This window comes from Heptranchias perlo, chromosome 28 (assembly GCF_035084215.1).
Source record: "Heptranchias perlo isolate sHepPer1 chromosome 28, sHepPer1.hap1, whole genome shotgun sequence".
Lineage (NCBI taxonomy): Eukaryota > Metazoa > Chordata > Chondrichthyes > Hexanchiformes > Hexanchidae > Heptranchias > Heptranchias perlo.
The window spans coordinates 39,773,871-39,800,179 of NC_090352.1; the positions used below are offsets into that span (position 1 = coordinate 39,773,871).

At 55.3% G+C, this 26,309-nt stretch overlaps 1 protein-coding gene across 1 annotated transcript; it reads right to left on the reverse strand.

The window, feature by feature from the left end:
• wdr81 (WD repeat domain 81) lies at window positions 1-25,866 on the reverse strand. Its single transcript, XM_068008574.1, has 11 exons — window positions 25,789-25,866; window positions 18,484-22,065; window positions 17,396-17,503; window positions 14,787-14,974; window positions 10,125-10,306; window positions 9,383-9,548; window positions 8,868-9,018; window positions 7,908-8,603; window positions 6,396-6,541; window positions 4,279-4,458; window positions 1-1,077 (listed from the first exon to the last, which is right to left on the reverse strand). The coding sequence occupies exons 2-11, from the start codon at window positions 22,007-22,009 to the stop codon at window positions 754-756; spliced, it is 5,667 nt and encodes a 1,888-aa protein (XP_067864675.1). The 5' UTR covers window positions 22,010-22,065; window positions 25,789-25,866; the 3' UTR covers window positions 1-753.
• Between the last annotated feature and the right edge of the window lie 443 nt (window positions 25,867-26,309).

Below are 26,309 nucleotides of genomic sequence, written 5' to 3' on the forward strand. Positions count from 1 at the left end.
CCCAAAACCTCCTGGTTTTACTTCACCCGCACGAGCCTGCTCCCTGTGATCAGACGCCAATCAATATTCGAACTGCGGGGTACAGACAAGATAGATCCTGGTCGGGCAGTGAGTCTCAGGATCCTCTCGGCAAGACCAAGGCACCATGATACGCAATTCAATCCTTTACCCAACCAGCAGGCCACACCGGTGAACATAGGGACATCCGAGAGAGGGGAGCAAGACTCAGCAAAGAGCTGACACCAAGTCTCGGGGCTCAGGCCGCCTCCTCCCCTCGCTGGCCATTGGCCGACTGAGGATTCAAAGTCCCAAAAAAAAGGCAGCGTGGGTATAAACTTGTTTTTTTTTTGAAGTCCCAGAGCTGCTCAATGAATCTGTTAAAAAATACTGGGAACGGCTCCACTCGAATGGAACTGAACAAGGAATCGGATTTACAGATTCATTATACGGTATAAAAAGGAACAGTCTGAAAACGCCAAAGATTGGCTTCATCCATGGAGAGGGGAGACGCTGGGTGAGGGGGACGGGGGGAGGCTGCTTGGCCATGGGGGGCATTGCTCGAGTAAATCTGTGTGCATCACTGGGACCTGAGTGTGTTTGATCGAGGGGCTGAGCGTTCCCTATTGCTAATCATTGAGGGTGAGCTTATCGAGTGAACGTATATATATATATATATATATATATATATATATATATATATATAAAAAGTGCTTATTTTGGCCTTAGTTGTTCTTCTGATCCTGGGACGCTGGACTAGGCCAGAAGCCTAATGACCCCGTTGTCAGAGCCCAGCAGGAGCAGGCGTTTGGTGGACAGGACCCCCAGGCTGGTCAGTGTCCCGCGGAAGTTTTCCGAGCTCAGCTTGTTCATGGCGACGGGGACCGAGGTGTCCAGGAGCGAGTAGATTCCAATGCGATTGGCCACAGTGCCGGCCACAATCTCGTGGCCATGGAGGTCAAACGTGTGCACGGGGTCAGAGGGCGACCTGTAGTGGTGGAAAGGCTTCTGGTCTGACTCCTTCCAGATGGTGAGGGAGTGGTCGGTCGAGGAGCTGATGATGATGTTACTTTCCGCAGTCTGACGAAAGGGAAATGAAAACCGAGTGAGCAGCAGGAGAGCAACACCAGCCTGCATTTATATAGCGCCTTTAATGTAGGAAAATGACCCACGGCACTGCACGGGAACATAAATCAGACAAAAACTGACACCCAGCCAAAGGAGGAGTCGTTAGGACAGGTGACCAAAAGCTTGGTCAAAGAGGTAGGTTTTAAGGGGCATCTTCGAGGGAGAGGAGGAGGAGAGGTTTAGGGAAGGAATTCCAGAGCTTAGGGTCGAGGCAGCAGAAGGCACGGCCGCCAATGGTGGAGCGAAGGAAGCGGGGGATGGACAAGAGCTGGGAGAATGCAGAGATCTCGGAAGGTTGGAGGAGGTCAGAGAGAGAGGGAGGGGCGAGGGTCATGGAGGGACTTGAACAAGAGGATGAGAATTTTAAAATAAAGGCATTGCTGGACCGGGAGCCAATAAAGCCCTCCCACCCTATAGGCCCCCCCCCGGCCTGGTATAAAAATGGTTACGGTCACGGAAGGAGTGTTCACATCGCGGCCTGTCAGCCTGTCAATCAGCCTGTGAATCCTCCCACTACTTCACGCTATTCTCTGAGGGAAGAGCATTAAAGATACAAAACAGCAGGTTTATGTCTGTCAATGATCTATCAGCCACTGCTGATGTCCCAGGTATCCGGGAGGTTACACGATGCTGAGGGAAGTGAGTAGAGCTCCCTCACAGGAAGCTGATCCAAGCTGGCAGCTGGAGTGGGATAGGCTGGAGAGTGAGGGCAGTGGACCATGTACTCGGGGACAGTCACCGTCAGACTCCCACTGCAATGTTTACCATTCTGTGAAATTTTAGCCAAAAAACACACTGCTCACCCCTGCACAGAACTCAAACACAACTCACTTAACCCTGGTCAGCCCACAACCCTTCAAGCAATAATCCCACCCTGCATAAACCTCAGCTCATCCTAAACTCTGCTGCCCGTACCCTAACTCGCACCGAGTCCCGTTCACCCATCACCCCTGTGCTCGCTGATCTACATCGGCTCCCGGTCCAGCAACGCCTCGATTTTAAAATTCTCATCCTTGTTTTCAAATCCCTCCATGGCCTCGCCCCTCCCTCTCTGCCTCTCTCCTCCTTTAAAACCTACCTCTTTGACCGAGCTTTTGGTCACCTTATGTGGCTTGGTGTCAAATTTTGTTTGATAGTCGCTCCTGTGAAGCGCCTTGGGACGTTTTACTACGTTAAAGGCGCTATATAAATGCAAGTAGTTGTATCTATGTATGTATTGGGTACGGTGGCCCAGGGGTTCTGGTCCTGGATGAGCAATCCAGAAATTGGGAGCTCAAAGCCCACCATTGGAAGCTTGAAAACCGAATCCAATAAATCTGGTGATTCGGGTACTGGCATTGGATAAAATGACCATCAAAACTGCCGGATTGTTGTAAAAACCCAACTGGTTCACAAATGTCCTTCAGGGACGGGAACCTGCTGTCGTTACCCTGTCAGGACTACACGTGACTCCAGTCCCACACCAACATGGTTGACATTTAATGTCCTCAGGGCAACTTAGAATGGGTAATAAATGTGGCCTTGCCAGGGAGGCCCAGATCCCCAGAATGAATAAAATAAACTCCATTTCACTGAACTTTGTCCATTTTCCCTCTTCAGCCCCTGAGATAATCCTCAGTCTGTGCCTCTTGTTAGCGATTCACCCTCTCAAAGCCCGAGCTCATTTTGAAGACCTTATCAGCTCCTCAAGTATATTTTTTCCAATTCCCTTCCAGGCAGTGAATTCCAGCCCGGACTCGGAGCAAGGCTGACTGATTCACACCAGGACCAATCCGAGCTCAAGTCCATCAATTAAACCATTGCCCCCAGTTTAGTGGGAGTGAGTTTAATGGAAAGTTTTGGCCCGGCCCACTTGCTAACTGGAACCAACACTCCCTGGGGTTTGTTGTTTGTCACATCAGTGGAGTCTGGGAGTGGAGGGGGAGACTGCCAATCGGACAGTTAAGTCCCATCTCATGGGCCGAAGCCTCTCTCTCCCCCTGCCCCCTCCCCACAACCTGATCAGCAGGCAGGGGGGGGGGACACAGGTTTTTAAACCACAAGACTTCAGGCTCTTACTTCTCACAGGTTCTGGTCCAGATGAGTGAGGTCAGAGAGGTCAAGTTGGGTAAACTTTGTTTAACCCCACAGGTCAAGGACATGCCTGGTCCAGTAAATAGGAGGCCTCCCCACCCCCACCCCGTGTGTCTTTCCCCTCACTGACACACCAGCAATTTCTGTGTAACTCCCTGGGATGTGCTGCAGGTACAGAGCTCAGCACAGAACCCCCCCCAGGTGCATTGGGACTGATATGTGGCAGATCCTGGGCAGATCCTGGTGCCAGGCAGATACTGTGTCTCGGTCATCAGGTCAGTGCCACCCTGCGCTGAGGCTCGCTGACCACTGCGCTGGTCGGTCACGTTACTCCACGGTGCCAGGCACTCCTCTCACTGCAAACAGCCCAGAGCCTCCTGCCCAGGATCTGCCACACAATCAGTCTCAATGAACCATAAACCTCTCCTGCAACACCGAGGTGTGGCATGGAGTCCCATCACCCCCACATAGTCCAAACAGTGGAGACCAGTGAGCTAAAACCAAGCTCACCGCATACCCAACAAGCAGAAGCATTTAGGAGACCCTCTCCACCCCGCCCCCTCCCCGCCACACCCCCCTCCCACCGCCTCCGTCACACCCCACCACACCCTCTCCACCCCACCGCCTCCCTGTCACACCCCTCCCCCCTCCACCAGAATACAGCAAACGGCAGGTTAAGAGGTGGCAGTGGGTCTCGCTGTGAGCTGGCAGAGGCCAGGGTCTGAAACCCAGGAACGGCACCAGAATGGGAGGGGTTTCCAGTGAGAGAAGGGACTGGTGGGGGATGGGGGCTGTCGGGGGGGAAGAGGGTCAGGGGAAACAAGGGGTCGGTGAGTTTGAGGGCTGCCGTGGATAGGTGGAGCTTAATTTTTAAAAATGGCCTCATCCTCTTTTTAAAAATATTCTCCCTGTCCCATAATGAGCTAAAACCGCGGCAGTCGGAGCCCCCCCAGGCCCCCCGAGCCCCTCCCCACATCACGCTCTCACATACAGCCCTGCAGCATTAATCGCACTACTCCCCGGACCGAGTGTGCGTCTCCACCCGATCCCGTGATGCGGTGACGGAGCCCCGAGATGTACCTTGAGCTGCAGAATGTCACTCTCGTGTGCCTGCCACACTCTGATGATCAGCCCTGTCCTGGTGTCCAGCAGGTAAATGTAGCCAGAGGAGAAACCCACAGCAACTGACCGGCCGCTGGGGCTGACCGCCATGCAGCGGATTAATCCTGCCGTCGCACTCGTGTTCAGTTTGAACTCGTGCTGCAAAGTAAAGGAAGAGTATGGAGGAGTCAGCAGCTCCGAGACCTCAGCCCCTTTCAAACATCCCCTTTCCCCAAAAGGGAGGTGGGGAGCAGGGTTCACAGACACTGTCCCTCACTGAACCTCACCCACAGGGCGATCTCCACATCGTATATTAAGAAAGGGGCAAATCGCAGCCGAGCCCAATGCTGCCCCTCGCCCGAGACCCCCAGATACAGTGGGGGGGGGCGGGGAAATCGACCGGGCAGTGATCAGGAGCAGGAACCCTGGCTGATGTTCACACTGAGGACAATGACTGCTCAGGCCCGCGATCAGCCAACTCTGCACGGGAACTCGGGGCTCAGTTCCACCCTGGGCTGTGCCCCTGTCCACAGGTGGACCTGTGCAGCCCAGGACAGGGGAGGGGAAGCTGTCCTCAGTCGGGTCTCACTCTGCTCACTGTACCATTACACAGTGACACATGGCCGGGGCAGGAGGGGATGGACAGAAAGACAGACTTGCATTTCTATCGCACCTTTCATGACCTCAGGACGTCCCAAAACACTTTACAGCCAATTAAGTAATTTTGAAGTGTAGTCACTGTTGTAATGTAGGAAACGCGGCAGCCAATTTGCGCACAGCAAGATCCCACAAACAGCAATGTGATAATGACCAGATCATCTGTTTTTAGTAACGTTGGTTTAGGGATAAATATTGGCCCCAGGACACCAGGGAGAACTCCCCCTGCTCTTCTTCGAAATATTGGCCATGGGATCTTTTACATCCACCTGAGAGGGCAGATGGGCCTCGGTTTAACGTCTCATCCGACAGTGCAGCACTCCCTCAGTACTGCACTGGGAATGTCGGCCTGGATTTTGTGCTCAAGTCTCTGAAGTTGGGCTTGAACCCATGACCTTCTGACTCAGAGGAGAGTGCAACCCACTGAGCCACAGCTGACACTAGAGAGGGAGGGGAGGGTAGGGTGGGGGCTACGTTCACTGCCCTGTCGGAGGAGCCTGCTGTGTGGAGACCGGGCCGGAGACAGCACAGTGCACCGAGGGTCAGAGGCCTCGGGCTCTGCTGGACCCTCAAGACTCACCTGGGTTCCCGACACAATACCGTCCCCGTCACTGCGGTTGGTTCGTTCCCCTCCCCGCCCCCACCTCTGACCCAACAATTCTGCAGGCGGAGGGGCCCCAGGATTCGCCCACACTGCGCGGGGGTGTGGAGAGCGAATCACGATGCCGAGTGTGGGGAGCGCGACTGAGACGATGGGGCACCTCAGCACTGCACGTAGACCGAGGGGGAGGTCACGGGGCTGGGGCTGTATTCCCTCGAGTTTAGAAGATTAAGGGGTGATCTGATCGAGGTGTTCAAAATGAATAAAGGATTTGATTGGGTCGATGGAGAGAAACTATCTCCTCTGGTGGGAGAGAGTCCAGAACAAGGGGGCAGAACCTTAAAATTAGAGCCAGGCCGTTCAGGGGTGATGTCAGGAAGCACTTCTTCACACAAAGGGGAGTGGGAATCTGGAACTCTCTCCCCCAAAAGGCTGTTGATGCTGGGGGTCAATTGGAGCTTTCAAAACTGATGATTTTTGTTGGGTATCGAGATACGGAGCAAAGGAGGGTAAATGGAGTTGAGGTACAGATCAGCCATGATCTCATTGAATGGCGGAGCAGGCTCGAAGGGCTGAATGGCGGCCTCCTGTTCCCAGATGCTGCCCCATAATGCACCCCACTGGCAGGTGAACCTCGACCTTCGAACCGTAAAGTTTGGAGATCTGGTAATCCAGAACCTTCTCCCCAGAGTAGGGACGACCCCAGGGGATTGAACGGACCGCATTACTGAGCAGCAACACGGTCACCTCCAGAGGCCCAGGTCACCTCTTGCTGGTCAGGTCGAGTGGTGCTGGAAGGTCCCAGGCCCTGGTCTGGGGAGAGATCCCTAGGATTTACCTGCAGCCCTGGCTTCCTGGGATCGATGAAGCGAAGGATGGCGTCGGCAGTCCCGGTGATGATGCTGGAGTGAGGAGCTGGCATTGAGGTGACTGCGGTGATGGGATTCCGGGAGTCAAAAGCATCAAATATCCGGATAGGTTCACCTGGAAAAACAGAAACCGCGTCAACCGGCAACAGAAGCATCTGGGGGCAGGGCGCCGGCTGTGGGGGGCAGGGAGGGGGAGGAAGGGGGGGGGGGGGGGGGGGGGAGCGCACGTGCCGGCAAAGGTGGGGGGGGGGGCCACAGTGAGCAACGCATAGAAGGGGTTCAGGGTCACCAACCCTCTCAGATTGTCCGGGAGTCTCCAGGAATCATAGATTAATCTCCCTGACGCTGCTGCGAGCAACACCCAGGAGTAAAATCAGAGGCACCTTAAAAATATCAGCGATGGGAATAAAAGGCTGTTGGGCCGACAGTCAAGAATCATCCAATCAGGTAACCAATGGGGCTGCTCGTTTGCCGATTGGCTGGGAGGCGAGGATGGACGGGTCAGGCGTCCAATGGCGTAAGTGTGGGGGCGGGAGGTCATGTGATGAAACCTCCAGGAATACGTCCAGAGTTGGCAACCCCAGTTGGCAATGGGGGCAAAAATCCTGGAACAGTTCAACATGGGATGGGGAGGAAACCTGGTTTGAGGGGCTCAGATGGGCTAAATGGCCTTCCTCTGCCAATTTACCCTGAGTAAGAGACACTAAATGACCCATCCCTACCCCTCTCTCCTCGCTCATATCTCCCCTCCCTCCCTCCCTCTTCCTCCTCCCCCCCACCTCTCTCTCAATCCCCCCCCCACAGTGGAAGGCACACTGAGGGTCTCTAGTGGCGAGCCCCAGTCCAGCAACTGGCAGAGCCCAATGTGATTCCGTGTGATATTCAGGCAGACTGAAGCCCCTCAACCGAACCCCAGCCAACCTCGTCCATTCAGAAAATCAACGCACAGGCACCGGCCAAAGGGCCGACTGAACACGCAACACAAGGGACGGTGAGGTGTTGGAACTCTGACCCTCCCCACCCCCGAAACACCACCACGAGAAGACAAAGGTCACTGACCAGTGATAAACTGCCCCCGACTTGCAAACTACAGTCTGAAAAACATCCGTCAATTTAAAAACCACCCACCCCCCCCCCCAACTCTCCTGAAGACCCTGCCTCAGGCTGGGGTACGGGCTGCACAGAACTGTGGCACCGACCACTCTTACTGTGTGAACCCAGACACACGACTGTCAGCCGGCTGCTTGACTGTGCAGGGCGTCACAGTTCAACCTGAACCTGACCTCAACCACGAACGCACGCCCGCCGCCCGCGCGAATCACGAGCTGATTTTCCTCTCCATGCTCTGGGGCACGAGGGGGTAACTATAACTCCCGCTGCCGCCTCAGCTAATTGAGCACAGACCAGGGATGGAGCCGGGTCAGAGCGAGCGGCGTGTCTCAGCACTAAGCCTGTGAATTGCACGGCTCTCCTGCCCTCACCTGTGAACTGGTCCCAGACGTGAATGGTCCCGTCACAGCTGACCACCTGCTGCAGGGTCTCTGCCTGATGTACGTAGAACACAGACTTCCTGTGCTCAGCGTAGGTCAAACGTGCTTCCATCTCCCTGGTCCCATCGCCATAGTTGTAGAGCGGCCACAGACGCACGGTCTTGTCCCGACTGGCGCTCAGGAAGAAATCCTCGCCGCTCAGTGCGGAAAGGCACTTGACGGTGCCAGAGTGCCCGGTGAAAGTCTGCAGCTTGATCTGATGGAAGTAGAAGTGAGAGTCCTGCTGACTCAGGCCGATCTCATACTGCCAGTATGCCAGCCAGTTCCCACACAGCATCCGCGAGCTCCTGGGCAGATCCTGCTTCAGGGCCCCACCCTCCTGTGACCCCCCAAAGGTCAGGGCGCTCGGGCACTGCTTCACCTGGGCAGAGCGAGGACCCTCTGACGTGGCACCGGGCGGGATCTCTATACGATTCCCCACCATCACGCTCCCGAACGTCCCAGTCACTCCGTCATCTCCCGCCAGACGATCCAGCGGCGAGAATGCAAAGCCGTTCTCCCCATCAGCTTCCGGGGAGAGCAGCTGCGGCAAGTCAGGACCCTGCACACTGACCATCTCCTGGTACAGGGTCGTCAGTCTCCAGACATGCTCATGGTTTCCGAGAACCTTCTTGATGATTTTATCCCCTGGGAACAGGAAACAAGAAGGCGGGGGCTTTCATTAAGTGTTGTGGTAATTATTAGCACATTCTCCCTCCCAGAGAAAGAGCGCGATGGGGGAGAGCGAAAGAAAGAGACAAGCAAAGCAAATTGGAAGCACAACACCCAGGTGGTTATCGAGTCTTCACCCACCTGCTCTGAGGCCCATTTCCCACCCAGCAGGAAGACTCAGTCCAGCAGTCCTGAGCCACACGGAAGCATCTCCCCTCCCCTCCCCTGCGGGCTCCTCACCGATCAAGCAGTTGAAGGGGACGTAGGCAGAGTAGGCCATCTCCGGACTGAACACCTTCTCCAGCTCTTCGAGGGCAGCAAGATCCCAGCCCGGCTCGTTCCCATCAAACGGCACCGGACATCCAGCCATGGAATCGGCGGTCACTCCCATCTACAGAGAGCAACACAAATCACAGGGAGTGTTCGGATTCGGGGGGAGTGGGGAGGAAGGGGCCTGGGGGAGAGAGAGTTGGGGGGGGGAAAGAGAGAAAGAGAGAGTGAGCGCAGGGGGTGCTGCCAGGAGAGCAAGGGGGGTGGGGGGGTAGGGAAGGAGCCCGGGAAAGAGGTGGAATTGGGGGGGGGGGGGAAGGAAGAGGAGTCTGGGAGAGAGGGGCCAGGGGAAAGCCTGGGAGTGAGGAGGAGTCCAGGAGAGGAGGAGCCCGGGGGTGGGGGTGGGGGGGCGCTTTGAGACAAGAATGCAACCAAGTTAGCCCAGCTGCTTATTAGCGCCACACGGAGTGCACTAAACGGCCTACCTGCTCCTTCAGGCCAGGAAGGACAGAGAACCCCTCGAAGAACGAGCGGAGAGTTTCGCTCATGTGCTGAGTCACCATCTCCTGTCCGATTCTCAGGCACACCAGAGCAATGAGACTGAGTGTCTTCACACAAAGTACAGATCGAGCCTGCGCCCCACTGGGGAAACTGAGACAGAGACACTGGTTACAAACATAACCCACAATTCACAGAGGTACATTCGAGAAAAACAACCAGTAAGGATCCCTACACTGTCCCATCAAACACTCCCAGAGCAGGTACAGGGTTAGATACAGAGTAAAGCTCCCTCTACACTGTCCCATCAAACACTCCCAGGGCAGGTACAGGGTTAGATACAGAGTAAAGCTCCCTCTACACTGTCCCATTGTGCCTCTACCCGTTTACTTTTTTCCATTTCTCACTCCAGCCCATGGCTCCTTGGACGGAGGTTTCCAATTCCGTGCCAAACTGCTGAATTGGGGGAAGTTTGTGCTTTGGGTGCATGTTCACTGAAACTGCCCAGACTCATTCACATTGGGACTCTTACAGACGACAGACAGACGAGACTCATCCATCAGTCTGGGCTGGAGTTGAAAGGTCCCAGAATCTGAAGGCTGGTGTCTACCTCACTGCACCAACCCCGGCCCCTTTAGCTAAATCCTGTTGGTGGTCGATCAATTTTCCCTTGAATGAAAAGATCCCAGAGGTAGATTCCCGCGTGTGTCTCGGGGATGTTGGACGAACCTGGTGTTGGGAGAAGTGAGCACCTCCAGGACTGGCAGAAGCACCTCCTGGTTGATCTTGGGCAGGACGTCCATTAGCGTGGTGTCAGACATGTAAACGATGATCTTCTGCATCAAGACCACCCCCGACAGCAGGCCCGCCTCCCTCCGACTGTTCAACCGCCAGCTGTTGTTAGGGGCAACCTGCAGAGGAAAGAACGTTCATGGTCAGAGGTCAGGCTGACATTAACCCCCTCAGCAACACCAACTCCACAGCAGGTTCTGCTCCTTCTACCGTAATACGCAGCCACTGGCTGAATTACCTTTACCCAGTGTCGTCCAATACGTTGGCCACATGGTGTATTGGGAGTCCCGCTGGGGCTGATTGGCGATCCAGATTGTGATTCGTTACATTTTTGATTAGCAAATAAAAAAATGAGTGATAGAATCATAAAAAGTTAAGGCACAGAAGGAGGCCATTCGGCCAATCGTGTCTGTGCTGGCCAAAAAAGATCCCACTTTCCAGCACTTGGTCCGTAGCCCTGTAGGTTACAGCACTTCAAGTGCACATCCAAGTACTTTTTCAATGAGTTGAGGGTTTCTGCCTCTACCACCCTTTCAGGCAGTGAGTTCCAGACCCCCACCACCCTCTGGGTGAAAAAAAAATTTCCTCAACTCCCCTTTAATCCCTCTACCAATTACTTTAAATCTATGCCCCCTGGTTACTGACCTCTCTGCTAAGGGAAATAGGTCCTCCCTATCCACTCTATATGGGCCCCTCATAATTTTCCACACCTCAATTAAATCTCCCCTCAGCCTCCTCTGTTCCAAGGAAAACAACCCCAGCCTATCCAATCTTTCCTCATAGCTAAAATTCTCCAGCCCTGGCAACACCCTTGTAAATCTCCTCTGCACCCTCTCTAGTGCAATCACATCCTTCCTGTAATGTGGTGACTAGAACTGTACACAGTACTCAAGCTGCGGCCTAACCTCCCTGCTCTTATATTCTATGCCTCGGCTAATAAAGGAAAGTATCCCGTATGCTTTTTTAACCACCTTATCTACCTGTCCTGCTACCTTCAGGGATCTGTGGACATGCACTCCAAGGTCCCTCTGTTCCTCTACACCTCTCAGTATCCTCCCATTTATTGTGTACCCCCTTGCCTTGTTTGCCCTCCTCAAATGCATTACCTCACACTTCTCCGGATTGAATTCCATTTGCCACTTTTCTGCCCACCTGACCAGTCCATTGATATCTTCCTGCAGTCTACAGCTTTCCTCCTCACTATCAACCACACGGACAATTTTTGTATCATCTGCAAACTTCTTAATTGTGCCCCCTACATTTAGGTCTAAATCACTAATATATATCACAAAAAGCAAAATAGATCCAGTCATTTGATCTCAATGCTCATATTCATACGGTCTGTGCACATGAACTTTAACCTTTTTGTGTGTTTGTTAGTAAAATGGAGACACAAAGAGCGGAGTGTGAGAGAGTGATTTTGACCATTGACTGATTTACTTCCTTTGTTACTGAACGGTGAGGGATTTGTTTAAGTAAATCTCCAGGTGTGAGGGACATTTACCTGTCGAGTGCGTGAGGCGTTTTCTATTAAAATTAGTGCCTGATGCTAAGACAGTGTTGCTGTAGCCTCACCTATGGCTGGTCAGTGATTTCTACTGAACAACACTGGGTTAAACTCCGCATCCTGCTGATAAAACCAGGCCCAGGTTTCACCATTTGACGTCACAGTCCGTGTCATTCAGGATCACACTGAGCGCACTTACACCACGATTAAACCTGTCGGCCAAAATGCGTTCAGCTGATGTTTAATAGCCTGGAATAAATGCGACAGGCCAGCGTCTGACAGCACATGCTCAGTCAGCATTCTCTCACAAACTCCTCATGCATTCCAGGCCATTAAAAATGAAAGACTTCTATTTCTACAGAGCCTTTCACCACCTCAGGACGTCTCAAAACACTTTACAGCCAATTAAGTGCTTTTGAAGTGTAGTCACTGTTGTAATGTAGGAAGCCCGGCAGCCAATTTGCGCACAGCAAGATCCCACAAACAGCAATGTGATAATGACCAGATAATCTGTTTTAGTGATGTTGGATGAGAGATAAATATTGGCCCCAGGACACCGGGGAGAACTCCCCTGCTCTTCTTCAAAATAGTGGCCATGGGATCTTTTACATCCACCTGAGAGGGCAGACGGGGCCTCAGTTTAACGTCTCATCCAAAAGACGGCACCTCCGACAGTGCAGCGCTCCCTCAGTACTGCACTGGGAGTGTCAGCCTGGATTATGTGCTCAAGTCTCTGAAGTTGGGCTTGAACCCACGACCTTCTGACTCAGAGGCGAGAGTGCGGCCCACTGAGCCCCGGCTGCCACAAGCGAAGGAGCTGGAGTCTCCCGTCCTGTGACCCGAGGCCTTTGCTCTCAGGCCTCGACCAATACCTGGGATAACTTGCCTTCCCTGCATTGAAACAATTGGTCTCCATTCAACTCCCGTGTATCTAAAATGATTGATTCTGAACAAACTCTCGGCCTCTTCCAGCCAGGGCTAACGTGTCTACACCCAGTACAGAATTATCTCGTCACACCATGGCTTGAGGTCAGAGCACAGGATGTGATGACTCATTGCAGAAGCCTCCGAGGAACTGGAGAAACAGTCCTGAAAACCCACACAGCACAATCATACCAGCAGCAGCCTCGAGACTCCCTTCCTCAAGCATTGCACCTGGGACTGACTGCACAGGTCCGCCTGGTGCAGAGATATGTACGACGCACTCGGCTTTATAGGAACAGGAGGAGGCCATTCAGCCCCTCGACCCTGTTCCACCATTCAATGAGATCATGGCTGATCTGTACCTCAACTCCATTTACCCTCCTTTGCCCCATATCTCGATACCCAACAAAAATCATCAGTTTTGAAAGCTCCAATTGACCCCCAGCATCCACAGTCTTTTTGGGGGAGAGAGTTCCAGATTTCCACTCCCCTTGGTGTGAAGTGCTTCCTGACATCACCCCTGAACGGCCTGGCTCTAATTTTAAGGTTCTGCCCCCTTGTTCTGGACTCCCCCCACCAGAGGGAATAGTTTCTCTCTATCTACCCTATCAAATCCTTTAATCATCTTAAACACCTCAATTAGATCACCCCTTAATCTCCTAAATTCAAAAGAATACAAACCTAGTTTTTCACAACCTAGCCTCATAATTTAACCCTTTGAGCACATTTCAGAACGATTCACCCTCAGGTTTCTGATCGGACGAAATCCATTGGTCCATCCAGCCTGTCCCATATAATTGTGATGCCTTATGCATCACGATACAGACATCCCCCCTCCCCCACCCCCACCCCCCCAACCCCCCCCTCAACCTCCACCCCAACCCCCCCCCTCCCTCCCCCCTCCCCCTCCCTCCACCCCAACCCACCCTCCCCCCAACCCCACCCCCTCCCCAACCCCCCCCCCTCCCCAACCCCCCCTCCCCCTCCCCCCCCCTCCCCAACCCCCCCTCCCCCCTCCCCCTCCCCCCCCTCCCCAACCCCCCCTCCCCAACCCCCCCTCCCCAACCCCCCCTCCCCAACCCCCCCTCCCCAACCCCCCCTCCCCAACCCCCCCTCCCCAACCCCCCCCTCCCCAACCCCCCCTCCCCAACCCCAACCCCCCCCCCCCAGTGAGACAGGCTGCCCGATCCCCCAGACCCATCAGCATCGCCGTACAACAAGGGGAAACTGACCCTGGGTCCTGCCCACTCGCTGATACGGCCATGACAAGGAAAGAAGCACTTTTTCTAAGTTTGCTTATTTAATTCTTGCTGGTTACAGCACACCCAGGCTCGGTTACTGCCCGCTGGCTTTACAAGCTGCACAGAATATACATTCACAATCTGGCTGATATTCATACCTCAGGGTACAGCAGAGACCCGAGTCAGTCAGGAAAGATTTCAGCCCGCTGTTGTACCAGGAAATACTCGGCACAGATCAACCAATCAAGAGATCCCAAGCAAAGCCTGTGAATGACTGACCAATGCAGTTTGTAATATCCTTTGTTTCAGTGTCTCTTTCAAGGACTTTGAATGACAGAGGCTGACTTTCCCCCAGTCAGTCTGAAGCCAGGAGATACAGGGTTGGCTGGGCTCAGCGTTAACAACCCACCGAGGAGCAGTTTCACGCTGAGCATTAGTGCAGGAGTCGAGTGTTTTCTGTATTGACATTTCAAGATTAGTAGAGTTGGTAATTATTGTAAATATCTCTTTGTACTAAGTACTGTTCTTTCACCTGTTTTACGTTCAATAAATTTGTCAGTTGGTTTAAGCGCCTTGGGATGTTTTACTATGTTAAAGGCGCTATATAAATGCGAGTTGTTAGATCTATTCCAGTAAACCGAAGGTTCTCTGCTCATCCCGGAGAACTGGCAGGTAAAGGCACACTCTAGATCGTAAGGGACACGAGGGCTGCTTACAGGAGTGGCCTGTGGCGCCAAACACAAAGAAAATATCTCACGCAAAAACCCCAAAAGGGACAAACAGGTTAGAATGAGCACCAGTAACACTGTCTAAAGGCAAAGCACAACGTGCCCTCTCCCTAACTTAGAACTCCCACAAGAACACGTGCTTGTGAAAATCGGGTTTGCGACAAGACCAGAGTCTGAAGCCTGCCTGCGTTCAGCTTACCAGATACGCGATGTAGGTGAGGCACTGGTAGGTAAGGACAGGCTCCCCATACAGCTGTGCCACATACATCAGGCACTCCAGGACTGGCCTTGCCATCACATCTCCCACCACTGGCCGCCTCTCATAGATATTACCGACATGAGTCAGATCACACTCGCCCATCGACACAAACTGGTGCTTCTCTGAACCTGAAAGGGAGGCGGGGAAAGAGAATTCAAATTAATTCCATTCATTTAAGCTGGAAGAAAAGTTGAGAGTTAAACTTTACTAAGGAGTGCCCCAAAGGTTTCTGATTCAATATTTGCCCGCCTGCATTCAGTATTTAAGACAAAACACCTTAAATCACATTCATTATCACCACCTGAGATTTAACAATCTGGGTTCAAGTCCCCGTCCACTCATTGAGAATCAGTCATCACTTTACAAATGGAGCTGATTAACTCCAGTCAGGAGTGATGCAATACACCCCACTCACATGGACAGTGCAGTTGCAACAACACTCAAGAATCTCATCAGGACAGAGAAGTTCCCTCAATCAGTGCCCTGACATTGGACTCAGTACCCAACCCTCCCCCACCGTGGCCACGTGTGTTCTATCTGCAGGATGCACTGCAGCAACTCCCAACCCTGTGGCTCCCTCCACCTAGAAGGACAAGAGCAGCAGGCACATGGGAACAACACCACCTGCACGTTCCCCTCCAAGTCACACACCATCCAGACTTGGAAATATATCGCTGTTCCTTCATCGTCGCTGGGTCAAAATCCTGGAACTCCCTCCCTAACAGCACTGTGGGAGAACCTTCACCACACGGACTGCAGCGGTTCAAGGCGGCTCACCACCACCTTCTCAAGGGCAATTAGGGATGGGCAATAAATGCCGGCCTCACCAGCATCCACACATCCTGAGAACAAGTACAAAAAAGGAGCTGGTTGCGAAGGGATTGGAGGTTATAAGCAGATACACAGACCGAGAGGTACAATGGTTCGTGCGCTGCCGGGCCGGGGGAGAGTATCTGTTAGATCAGGTTAAATAGTGGAGATGTGAGGATGGATCAATATTCTGGAATCCCTTTGGGAATCAGTGAGTAATTATACCGAGCTTTCTCAGGATATTAAATAGCAGAATCATCATCAAACACTCCCAGGACAGGTACAGAACAGGTTAGATAGAGTAAAGCTCCCTCTACACTGTCCCATCAAACACTCCCAGGGCAGGTACAGGGTTAGATACAGAGTAAAGCTCCCTCTACACTGTCCCATCAAACACTCCCAGGGCAGGTACAGGGTTAGATACAGAGTAAAGCTCCCTCTACACTGTCCCATCAAACACTCCCTGGGCAGGTACAGCACAGGTTAGATACAGAGTAAAGCTCCCTCTACACTGTCCCATCAAACACTCCCAGGACAGGTACAGCATGGGTTAGATACAGAGTAAAGCTCCCTCTACACTGTCCCATCAAACACTCCCAGGCAGGTCCAGCACGGGTTAGATACAGAGTAAAGCTCCCTCTACACTGTCCCATCAAACACTCCCAGGACAGGTACAGCATGGGTTAGATACAGAGTAAAGCTCCCTCTACACTGTCCCATCAAACACTCCCAGGCAGGTCCAGCACGGGTTAGATACAGAGTAAAGCTCCCTCTACACTGTCCCATCAAACACTCCCAGGGCAGGTACAGGGTTAGATACAGAGTAAAGCTCCCTCTACACTGTCCCATCAAACACATGCACTCCATTTTGGGGTGGGTTTCTGTCACCGTTGCGGATTTGCTTGGGTTAAACGTGGTGATGAATTTCTGGGCCAGACCAAAAAATAAATTGAGGAAGTGGAAAAGAGGAAATAAAAACCAATGGAAATATTCAGATTTCACTGTCTAACGAGGCCCGGGGTTCGTCCAGAGGTTCCGTTGGAACAAAATTAGAATCGAGGTCTTCTGCCAAAAGTCTGGCACCGATACTCCAACAGGGGTAAACGCTGGGGAGTTACCTCCATCTGAACCCATCACAGCACAGCGAGTGAAAGAGCCATCGGAGGGGGTTATGATCAGAGCCCCTTAGACCCCTGGAAGGGACCCCCTCCCCTTGTGTCTGGGTGGGGCTGAACCTTCCTTGGGGACAGTCCCTTTGACCAGCAAAGTGAGTCCCACGTTCCTCCATTAGCGAGATCCCGTCAGCCTGTCCCACGATGGAACTATTACATTCTGGAGTTGTAATCTGCCATGACAAATTAACCCAACCGCTCCAGGTGTCTCTCCGCCCTCTCCCGCACCAGATCGCGATGCTGCAGCAACGTAAGGTGCAAAGAACCAGTCGGAGACACAATTCTGTCCTAATGATGACGGGACAGTGGGTCCCACAAACTTTAAAAGGGCCACCAACAGGATTACAGGGTTGTCTTTAAATAACCTCATGGCACAACCTATTCCCAGCTACCAAAAACATAATCTGCAATCACCATGGTTACTGCGGGAAATTCAAACACACCCGGGAACAATTGCGAGATTATAGGAAGACCATGTTTAAAGCAGGTGCTCCACTCATCACTGGTTTTAAACACCCAGCTCCATGGGACGTCTTCAGCACACAGGACGTGAAAGGGTTAAATTACCAAAGTAACAGGTGGTGAGCAGACGCAGGAGGTTCCGCACAACGTATCGCGAGCTGACAGTCGGGCCCAGTTTAGCCGCCAACCATTTCACCGTCTTACAGGCCGTGTCTGGAAGAGAAATCGAAGAAAAACAACTTCATGTGCAAGAGTGGGTAACAGGATCGGGCCAGTCAGGGGGCAGTGCAGGAACACTAACGCACACTCGCCGCGCCCCGCCCGCGCACACTCGCCGCGCGCTCAATCTCGCCGCGCCCCGCCCGCGCACACTCGCCGCACGCTCAATCTCGCCGCGCCCCGCCCGCGCACACTCGCCGCGCCCCGCCCGCCCGCACTCGCCGCGCGCTCAATCTCGCCGCGCCCCGCCCGCGCACACTCGCCGCACGCTCAATCTCGCCGCGCCCCGCCCGCGCACACTCGCCGCGCCCCGCCCGCCCGCACTCGCCGCGCGCTCAATCTCGCCGCGCCCCGCCCGTGCACACCCGCCCGCACACACTCGCCCCGCCCGTGCACACCCGCCCGCACACACTCGCCCCGCCCGTGCACACCCGCCTGCACACACTCGCCCCGCCCGTGCACACCCGCCCGCACACTCGCCCCGCCCGTGCACACCCGCCCGCACACACTCGCCCCGCCCGCGCACACTCGCCGCGCCCCGCCCGTGCACACTTGCCCGCACACTCTCGCCCCGCCCGTGCACACCCGCCCGCACACACTCGCCCCGCCCGTGCACACCTGCCCGCACACACTCGCCCCGCCCGTGCACACTTGCCCGCACACTCTCGCCCCGCCCGTGCACACCCGCCCGCACACACTCGCCCCGCCCGCACACACTCGCCGCGCCCCGCCCGCCCGCGCACACTCGTGCTGCACTCCCCGTACTGTGATCAGGTAGTATGTAGGGCAGCAGGTGTGACCCCCTTGCCCACAATGAGAGCCACAGCACTGTCCACACAAGCTCCCCCTATAACGTCCTCCCCACCTCTTCCTGCCCCCTAAACACGGAGCACAATTGCCAATCCTATCTGCGGTTGTGCACAGAATAACGTGCAGCTTTAGGAGGAAGCACAGTGTAATCCAGCCCAACTTACCGAGTAAGATCTTCCGCTCCCTCCCCTCGGAGTCCTCATTAATCTCCTCCTCCTCATCCTCCTCCAGACTTCCCCTCTCGTTGAATGTTTCGGCCTCCCTGGGATCGGAGGCTGTCGGAGTGCAGAAAGCCGACGATTCTGGAGCCTCCTCCTCCTCGTCTTCCTCCTCCTCCTCCTCCTCCGTCGCCTCTTCCTCGTCTCCCGGCTGCGGAGAGCCCTCAGCTAGTTTAAGGTCCTGATTGCTGTCGAGCGAGCGGAGGCTCAGCCTCTCCCTGGAGTCCGAGTCGCGATCTTCAATGGATGCCTCGCTGTTGCTGCTCTTGTCACTCAGCTTGCCCACGCTGACTGACTCCTGTTCCCGCTCACTCAGGTAGATCCCGCTCTGGAAGTCCTCGTTCTCAGTCAGCTCGGCCTGGTCACTGAAACTGATTCCCGAGAAGTCAATAAGGCTGGTCGAGCCGTGCTCCCCACCACTCTTTATCTCACTGCCGACATAGGAGCTAGAGGCCGGGCTGATGGAGGGACCCTCCTCGTCCTCCACTGCTCCCACCAACACTCTGCTCTCCTCCTCCGCCCCATCCACCCCGGTGAGAACCTGCAAGATGTGAGGCAGGAGGTAGCTGAGGAACGGCTGGAGGCCCAAACGCACAATCAACTGAACGATGAAGCAATCCGTGTACAGGTAGAAGCGGCCACAGAGGTACCCGGGCTTCTCGTAAACCCCGATCAGGGGTTTCAGCAGGTAGCGGTACGTATTGCGTGGTCCCAGGGCACGGGCTATGGGCTCAAAGAGGTACCAGGCCGCGTAGACGGCAGTCAATTCATTGGACATAAGGCCAAGGATGAACGGGAGCAAGATCTCCAGGCCTTCAGGCTGGATCTCCTCCAAGAGTTTGTCCAGCTGTTGCCAGAGGCAGAAGACAAAATCCCGGCCTTGGTCCTCGTCCTCTGCCAGATGTGACCGGTAGCTGCAGACAAATCGGTGAAGAGTGGTGAAGTAAGAAGGGAAGGGGATGATGGGGCAGCAGGGGCTGAGCAGTTGGGCTGCGCTGGGCGGAGGCAGGCCCTCGAAGACTGGCTCATACTCAAACAGGCTGACCTGATTGGGATCCACCCGGGTCTTCAGCAGCTGCTCGGGAGTCTGGTGAAGTTGCAGCAGGGTCGCCACAGCGTGTTGGAGCGGGGCTGCGATCTCCTTCAAGTGGTGAAGGCACAGTTTCCGCACAGCCAAGAAACGGTCAAGGAGAGGAGCGTCCTGACCCAAGGCCCTCAGTCGGTGAGCGAAGAAGATCTCAGCGACGAGGACTCCGAAAGCTTGCATGTCCCGTTGTTGGAGCTGGGAGAAGGAGAGGTGGCGGGTCCCATCTCCCTGGACGCTCTCCACCAGCTCGCTGTACAAGCCTCGTGTCAGGAAATTATTGAGTTTTTCCAGGTCTTCCAGTGCCTGCAAAGGGTTAAAACCTTCGGGGAGGAAAATCTTGGAATCGTCCAGCTGGTGAAGGTCGGCTGCCCCTCGGTTACGGCTCGCTCTGACCAGGGGAGCCCGAGGATCTACAGCCAAGAGGTTGCAGACTGGGGCAGGAGGCGACTGTTCCAAGAGTTTATCAGAGGCAGAGAGTGAATCCAGCGCCTCCGTGCCCTCCTCTAGATCCTCCTCCTCCTCCTCCTCCTCCTTAGACCGGTCCCCCGAGACCCGGTCCGCTGGCCATTCCCTCTCTGAGCCGGCTGTCTCCACGACCATCCCGTTAATCGGGCTTTGGAAGCGCTGCTCGACTGTGGCCGTGTCCCTGGGGCTCCGGGCGATGAAGGGGGCCTCGAGGGGAGCACAGCTACTGCCCACAAGCCGCTGAGGGTGAGGCTGGTCAAACAGCTGCACCACCCCGTAACTGGTCAGGTGGGTGTGACCATCCACCAGCTGTAAACAGACATTCTTGGCCTTGACCGCGTCCTTACCGGTCAGCTTGGAGCCAAAGGTCAGGTCTACCCAGTGATGGAGGTTGAGAGACACCTCCTTGGACTCCAGCAGCCTGCGGTGAACCTCGATGAACTCCTGGTAGGAGCTGCACCAGGCTGGGATATCCAGGTCGGGCATGTCAGCGTGGATGGATTGGAAGATGGTGGGATCAGTGTAGAACTCCGGGATGCATTCGTCCGGGGTCCAGGACTGCATGCGTTCCATACTGGCTGGGTACTCGTTGGGCTCCCACTGGGACCTCACGTGACTGCACAGCACCGCGCGTGGAGTCCTCCGAGCCTTGTAAACGTAGTAGGTGATGTCGGACAAAACGTCAGAGATGTGATGGGGGACGTGGAGCTGCTCCCCTGCCTGCCCTCCGGCCACAAAGGCCTCCTTGGTCATCTCGTAGGTGAAGTCCAGCTGCTTGTCCCCTTTGTTGAGGCGGAACTTGGACTTCCTGAGGTCTCGGAATTTGCCGTAAGGCAGCGTGAAGTCCACTACCCAGGGCAGGACTGGGTGATAGTTGGGATCTCCAGCCCTGCGGCCAGCCAACCTGTTCAGCCCCATCAGGTAGCTGAAGTTGCTTATCCGGCCGTGCACCCAGTCGGTCACCAGCCCAGGCAGCTCTGCCTGGTGCCCAGCGCAGTCCGTCCGATCGCGGCCCCGTTCCGCCGTCTCGCCCCTCGCTGGCTCAGAGTCCTCGGCCCTCTCATAGTCGGAGAGATTCACCCGCAGCTGGGCGCAGAGCCTCTCGTCCACCGCCAGGTGGCCCAGGGACAGGCTCCCACAGGCCAGGCCCTCTCGGTGACAGGCCCGCATGGCCTGCAAGACCTGGAAGAGGACAAAGAGCACCTTGGCGTGGCTGCTGGCCAGCTTGGCCGGACTGTAGGTCACGGCATCCCGCAGGGTGTAGCGGGAGAAGGGCTGGACTACGTAGAGCATGTGGGCCGATTCCAGCAAGGCCTCAGCTCTCAGGAGGTTGGGGTGAGTCTCCCCGTTCGCCAGGGCAGGTCCGGCCTCTTTGGGGAGCAAGTTGTCTCCACCGACCTGCACGAATCCACAGCCCAGCGCCCGGCTGAGTGACCTCTTCACGGCTTCTAGTCCGGAAGTGCCCGGTTTCTCCGCACTGCCCACGTGCGGGCGGACGTATTTCCCATGAGCCTTGCGCCACAGGTTCCTGTAATTCTGGTCAGCGACGTGTTGCATGAATCCGCAGAACGAGTCCAAATCTGGGGCCCCACCCCCTCTCCCTAGGTCGTCTGACCGGCCAGGGGGGGAAGCCCGTCTCCGAGACATGTGGTAGCATAGACGGCTCTTCCTCAGGGCCTGGATGGAGACTCTGGTCCAGCCAGCTGGCAGCTTGTGCACCGAGCGCTGGAGGAAGGTGGCGACTTCGGCCTCGCTGACGCCCTCAGGCCTTGGGCAGGAGCTGGGAATGGTTTTTCTCTCCTTCAGGCTGGTCAGCCACTTCACTGGGACGTACGCCGCCACCTGGCATCCTTCCCCCACCGCCAGCTGCTTCCGATCGATGCCCAAATCCCTCTCGATGCTGGCGATTAGCCATTCCATGGTCTCTCCCTAACTGCATCAGTCGGTCTGGAGCTGGGATGGTCTTTGGTCAGCACCTTAAAATATAATAACGGCACTAAATAAAACTTTGCAAAAGGTCAAAAAACAATCCCTTGCCCAGGACTGACACTGGGTATAACCGTAAAAAGAAAAGAATCCTGGGACAATCGGCACAGGCTGCTCCCGGGCACTAAATGGGGAGGAGCCAGACAACAGCAGACATCAGGGCCTAGCTGCAGGCTCTCAGCCTCCGTGACCAATGCACTGGAGTTGACCCAAGAAATGAAGAACTTGCATTTCTATAGCACCTTTCACATCCTCGGGATGTCCCAAAGCGCTTCACAGCCAATGAAATACTTTTTGAAGTGTAGTCACTGTTGTAATGTAGTAAATGCAGCAGCCAATCTGCGCACAGCAAGATCCCGCAAACAGCAATGTGATAATGACCAGATAATCTGATTTTAGTGACGTTTGTTGAGGGATAAATATTGGCCCCAGGACACCGGGGAGAACTCCCCTGCTCTTCTTCGAAATAGTGGCTGTGGGATCTTTTACATCCACTTGAGAGGGGCAGACAGGGCCTCAGTTTAATGTCTCATCCAAAAGATGGCACCTCTGACAGTACAGCACTCCCTCAGTACTGCACTGGGAGCGTCGGCCTGGATTATGGGGCGCAAGTCTCTGGAGTGGGGCTCGAACCCACGAACCTCTGACTCAGAGGTGAGAGCGCTGCCGACTGAGTCACATGATACTTGATTCTAAATATCGACTGCAGCTCAGGACGGAGCAAAGAATAAGATGCTTCAGGGCTCAGAACCGATCTTGTCTGGGTTACAACACACTGACTCCTTCTGCAAGGCAATGTCACCCCCACACTGCGTTAAATTCACACCATTTTAACCCCTCACCCATTTTCCCCCCTCCTCCTGGTGCTGTTGACAAACACCGGATACGGGCTCCGCAGACACCAGGTACGGGTCTGCCCAGTCACCAGGTACGGGTCTGCCCAGTCACCAGGTACGGGTCTGCCCAGTCACCAGGTACGGGTCTGCCCAGTCACCAGGTACGGGTCTGCCCAGTCACCAGGTACGGGTCTGCCCAGTCACCAGGTACGGGTCTGCCCAGTCACCAGGTACGGGTCTGCCCAGTCACCAGGTACGGGTCTGCCCAGTCACCAGGTACGGGTCTGCCCAGTCACCAGGTACGGGTCTGCCCAGTCACCAGGTACGGGTCTGCCCAGTCACCAGGTACGGGTCTGCCCAGTCACCAGGTACGGGTCTGCCCAGTCACCAGGTACGGGTCTGCCCAGTCACCAGGTACGGGTCTGCCCAGTCACCAGGTACGGGTCTGCCCAGTCACCAGGTACGGGTCTGCCCAGTCACCAGGTACGGGTCTGCCCAGTCACCAGGTACGGGTCTGCCCAGTCACCAGGTACGGGTCTGCCCAGTCACCAGGTACGGGTCTGCCCAGTCACCAGGTACGGGTCTGCCCAGTCACCAGGTACGGGTCTGCCCAGTCACCAGGTACGGGTCTGCCCAGTCACCAGGTACGGGTCTGCCCAGTCACCAGGTACGGGTCTGCCCAGTCACCAGGTACGGGTCTGCCCAGTCACCAGGTACGGGTCTGCCCAGTCACCAGGTACGGGTCTGCCCAGTCACCAGGTACGGGTCTGCCCAGTCACCAGGTACGGGTCTGCCCAGTCACCAGGTACGGGTCTGCCCAGTCACCAGGTACGGGTCTGCCCAGTCACCAGGTACGGGTCTGCCCAGTCACCAGGTACGGGTCTGCCCAGTCACCAGGTACGGGTCTGCCCAGTCACCAGGTACGGGTCTGCCCAGTCACCAGGTACGGGTCTGCCCAGTCACCAGGTACGGGTCTGCCCAGTCACCAGGTACGGGTCTGCCCAGTCACCATGCGTGAGCCCAGACAGAAAGTGCTGCCAGCGTATTCCACCGAGACAGCATCACACCTGAACCTGATCCACTCGAGTCCAGCCACACACTTTCCAGTGCGGGTTATTCGAGGGATCAGGAGCAGAAACCCAGGGTGAGCCCTAACCCAGGAGCGGAGAACCATTGTTAAGGCTCACTCCCTCATCAAAAATAGTCTAACCCAGCACAGAGCAATTTACAATCCATCTAACCCAGGTTAGATACAGAGTAAAGCTCCCTCTACACTGTCCCATCAAACACTCCCAGGGCAGGTACAGGGTTAGATACAGAGTAAAGCTCACTCTACACTGTCCCATCAAACACTCCCGGGGCAGGTACAGGGTTAGATACAGAGTAAAGCTCCCTCTACACTGTCCCATCAAACACTCCCAGGGCAGGTACAGGGTTAGATACAGAGTAAAGCTCCCTCTACACTGTCCCATCAAACACTCCCAGGGCAGGTACAGGGTTAGATACAGAGTAAAGCTCCCTCTACACTGTCCCATCAAACACTCCCGGGGCAGGTACAGGGTTAGATACAGAGTAAAGCTCCCTCTACACTGTCCCATCAAACACTCCCAGAGCAGGTACAGGGTTAGATACAGAGTAAAGCTCCCTCTACACTGTCCCATCAAACACTCCCAGAGCAGGTACAGGGTTAGATACAGAGTAAAGCTCCCTCTACACTGTCCCATCAAACACTCCCAGAGCAGGTACAGGGTTAGATACAGAGTAAAGCTCCCTCTACACTGTCCCATCAAACACTCCCAGGGGCAGGTACAGGGTTAGATACAGAGTAAAGCTCCCTCTACACTGTCCCATCAAACACTCCCAGAGCAGGTACAGGGTTAGATACAGAGTAAAGCTCCCTCTACACTGTCCCATCAAACACTCCCAGGGCAGGTACAGGGTTGGATACAGAGTAAAGCTCCCTCTACACTGTCCCATCAAACACTCCCGGGGCAGGTACAGGGTTAGATACAGAGTAAAGCTCCCTCTACACTGTCCCATCAAACACTCCCAGGGCAGGTACAGGGTTAGATACAGAGTAAAGCTCCCTCTACACTGTCCCATCAAACACTCCCAGGGCAGGTACAGGGTTAGATACAGAGTAAAGCTCCCTCTACACTGTCCCATCAAACACTCCCAGGGCAGGTACAGGGTTAGATACAGAGTAAAGCTCCCTCTACACTGTCCCTTCAAACACTCCCAGGGCAGGTACAGGGTTAGATACAGAGTAAAGCTCCCTCTACACTGTCCCATCAAACACTCCCAGGGCAGGTACAGGGTTAGATACAGAGTAAAGCTCCCTCTACACTGTCCCATCAAACACTCCCCGGGGCAGGTACAGGGTTAGATACAGAGTAAAGCTTCCTCTACACTGTCCCATCAAACACTCCCAGGACAGGTACAGGGTTAGATACAGAGTAAAGCTCCCTCTACACTGTCCCATCAAACACTCCCAGGACAGGTACAGGGTTAGATACAGAGTAAAGCTCCCTCTACACTGTCCCATCAAACACTCCCAGGACAGGTACAGGGTTAGATACAGAGTAAAGCTCCCTCTACACTGTCCCATCAAACACTCCCAGGGTCAGGTACAGGGTTAGATACAGAGTAAAGCTCCCTGTTCCTGTTACCAGTCCTGCCCTCTGCCCTCTCGAGCTGACCCCTAATGATGCCCCCGGTGCTGCCCTCTGCCCCTCTCCCGGTTTAAGGGGCGGGGGAGCTGCCGCCCGTGAGCCGGGACAGACCGCCCGCCGGCCGGCCCCGGGGCACAGCCTGAGAGAGGAGCCGGGCTAGGCCCCGGCCGCCGGGCCCTTCCTCTGCCGGGACCCCTGAACTCACCGTCCGGCGGCCGCCGCTCCTCCACCGGGTGAAGCCGCTACCGAGCGGCGGGTCAGCTGATCAGTCACATGATCCGCGCTTTGGATACACTGGGAGCACGTGACCCGGAACCCGGAAATAGGGAGAAAAAGAGGGAGAGAGACACAAAGGGACCCCACCCCCAGGACAGAGAACCCCACCCCCAGGACAGGTGGACCCTTACCCCCAGGACAGAGAACCCCACCCCCAGGACAGGGGGGCCCCAACCCCCAGGACAGAGAACCCCACCCCCCAGGACAGGTGGACCCTTACCCCCAGGACAGAGAACCCCACCCCCAGGACAGGGGGGCCCCAACCCCCAGGACAGAGAACCCCACCCCCCAGGACAGGTGGACCCTTACCCCCAGGACACAGAGAATCCCACCCCCAGAACAGAGATCCCACCCCCACGACACAGAGACCCCCGAGTCGAGATCCCCACCCCCAGGACAGATATTCCCCCCCTCCCCCCCGGATGGATAGAACCCAATGTAACTGAAAGA

Excerpts from the sequence above, each read along its gene's own strand:
- wdr81 (XM_068008574.1), bottom strand. The coding sequence starts at position 22,009 with ATGGAATGGCTAATCGCCAGCATCGAGAGGGATTTGGGCATCGATCGG. Across the intron at positions 14,975-17,395 it reads GCTCACCACCTGTTACTTTG|GTTCAGAGAAGCACCAGTTT; the intron begins GTAATTTAACCC and ends CCTCCCTTTCAG. Across the intron at positions 10,307-14,786 it reads TCACCTACATCGCGTATCTG|GTTGCCCCTAACAACAGCTG; the intron begins GTAAGCTGAACG and ends TTTCCTCTGCAG.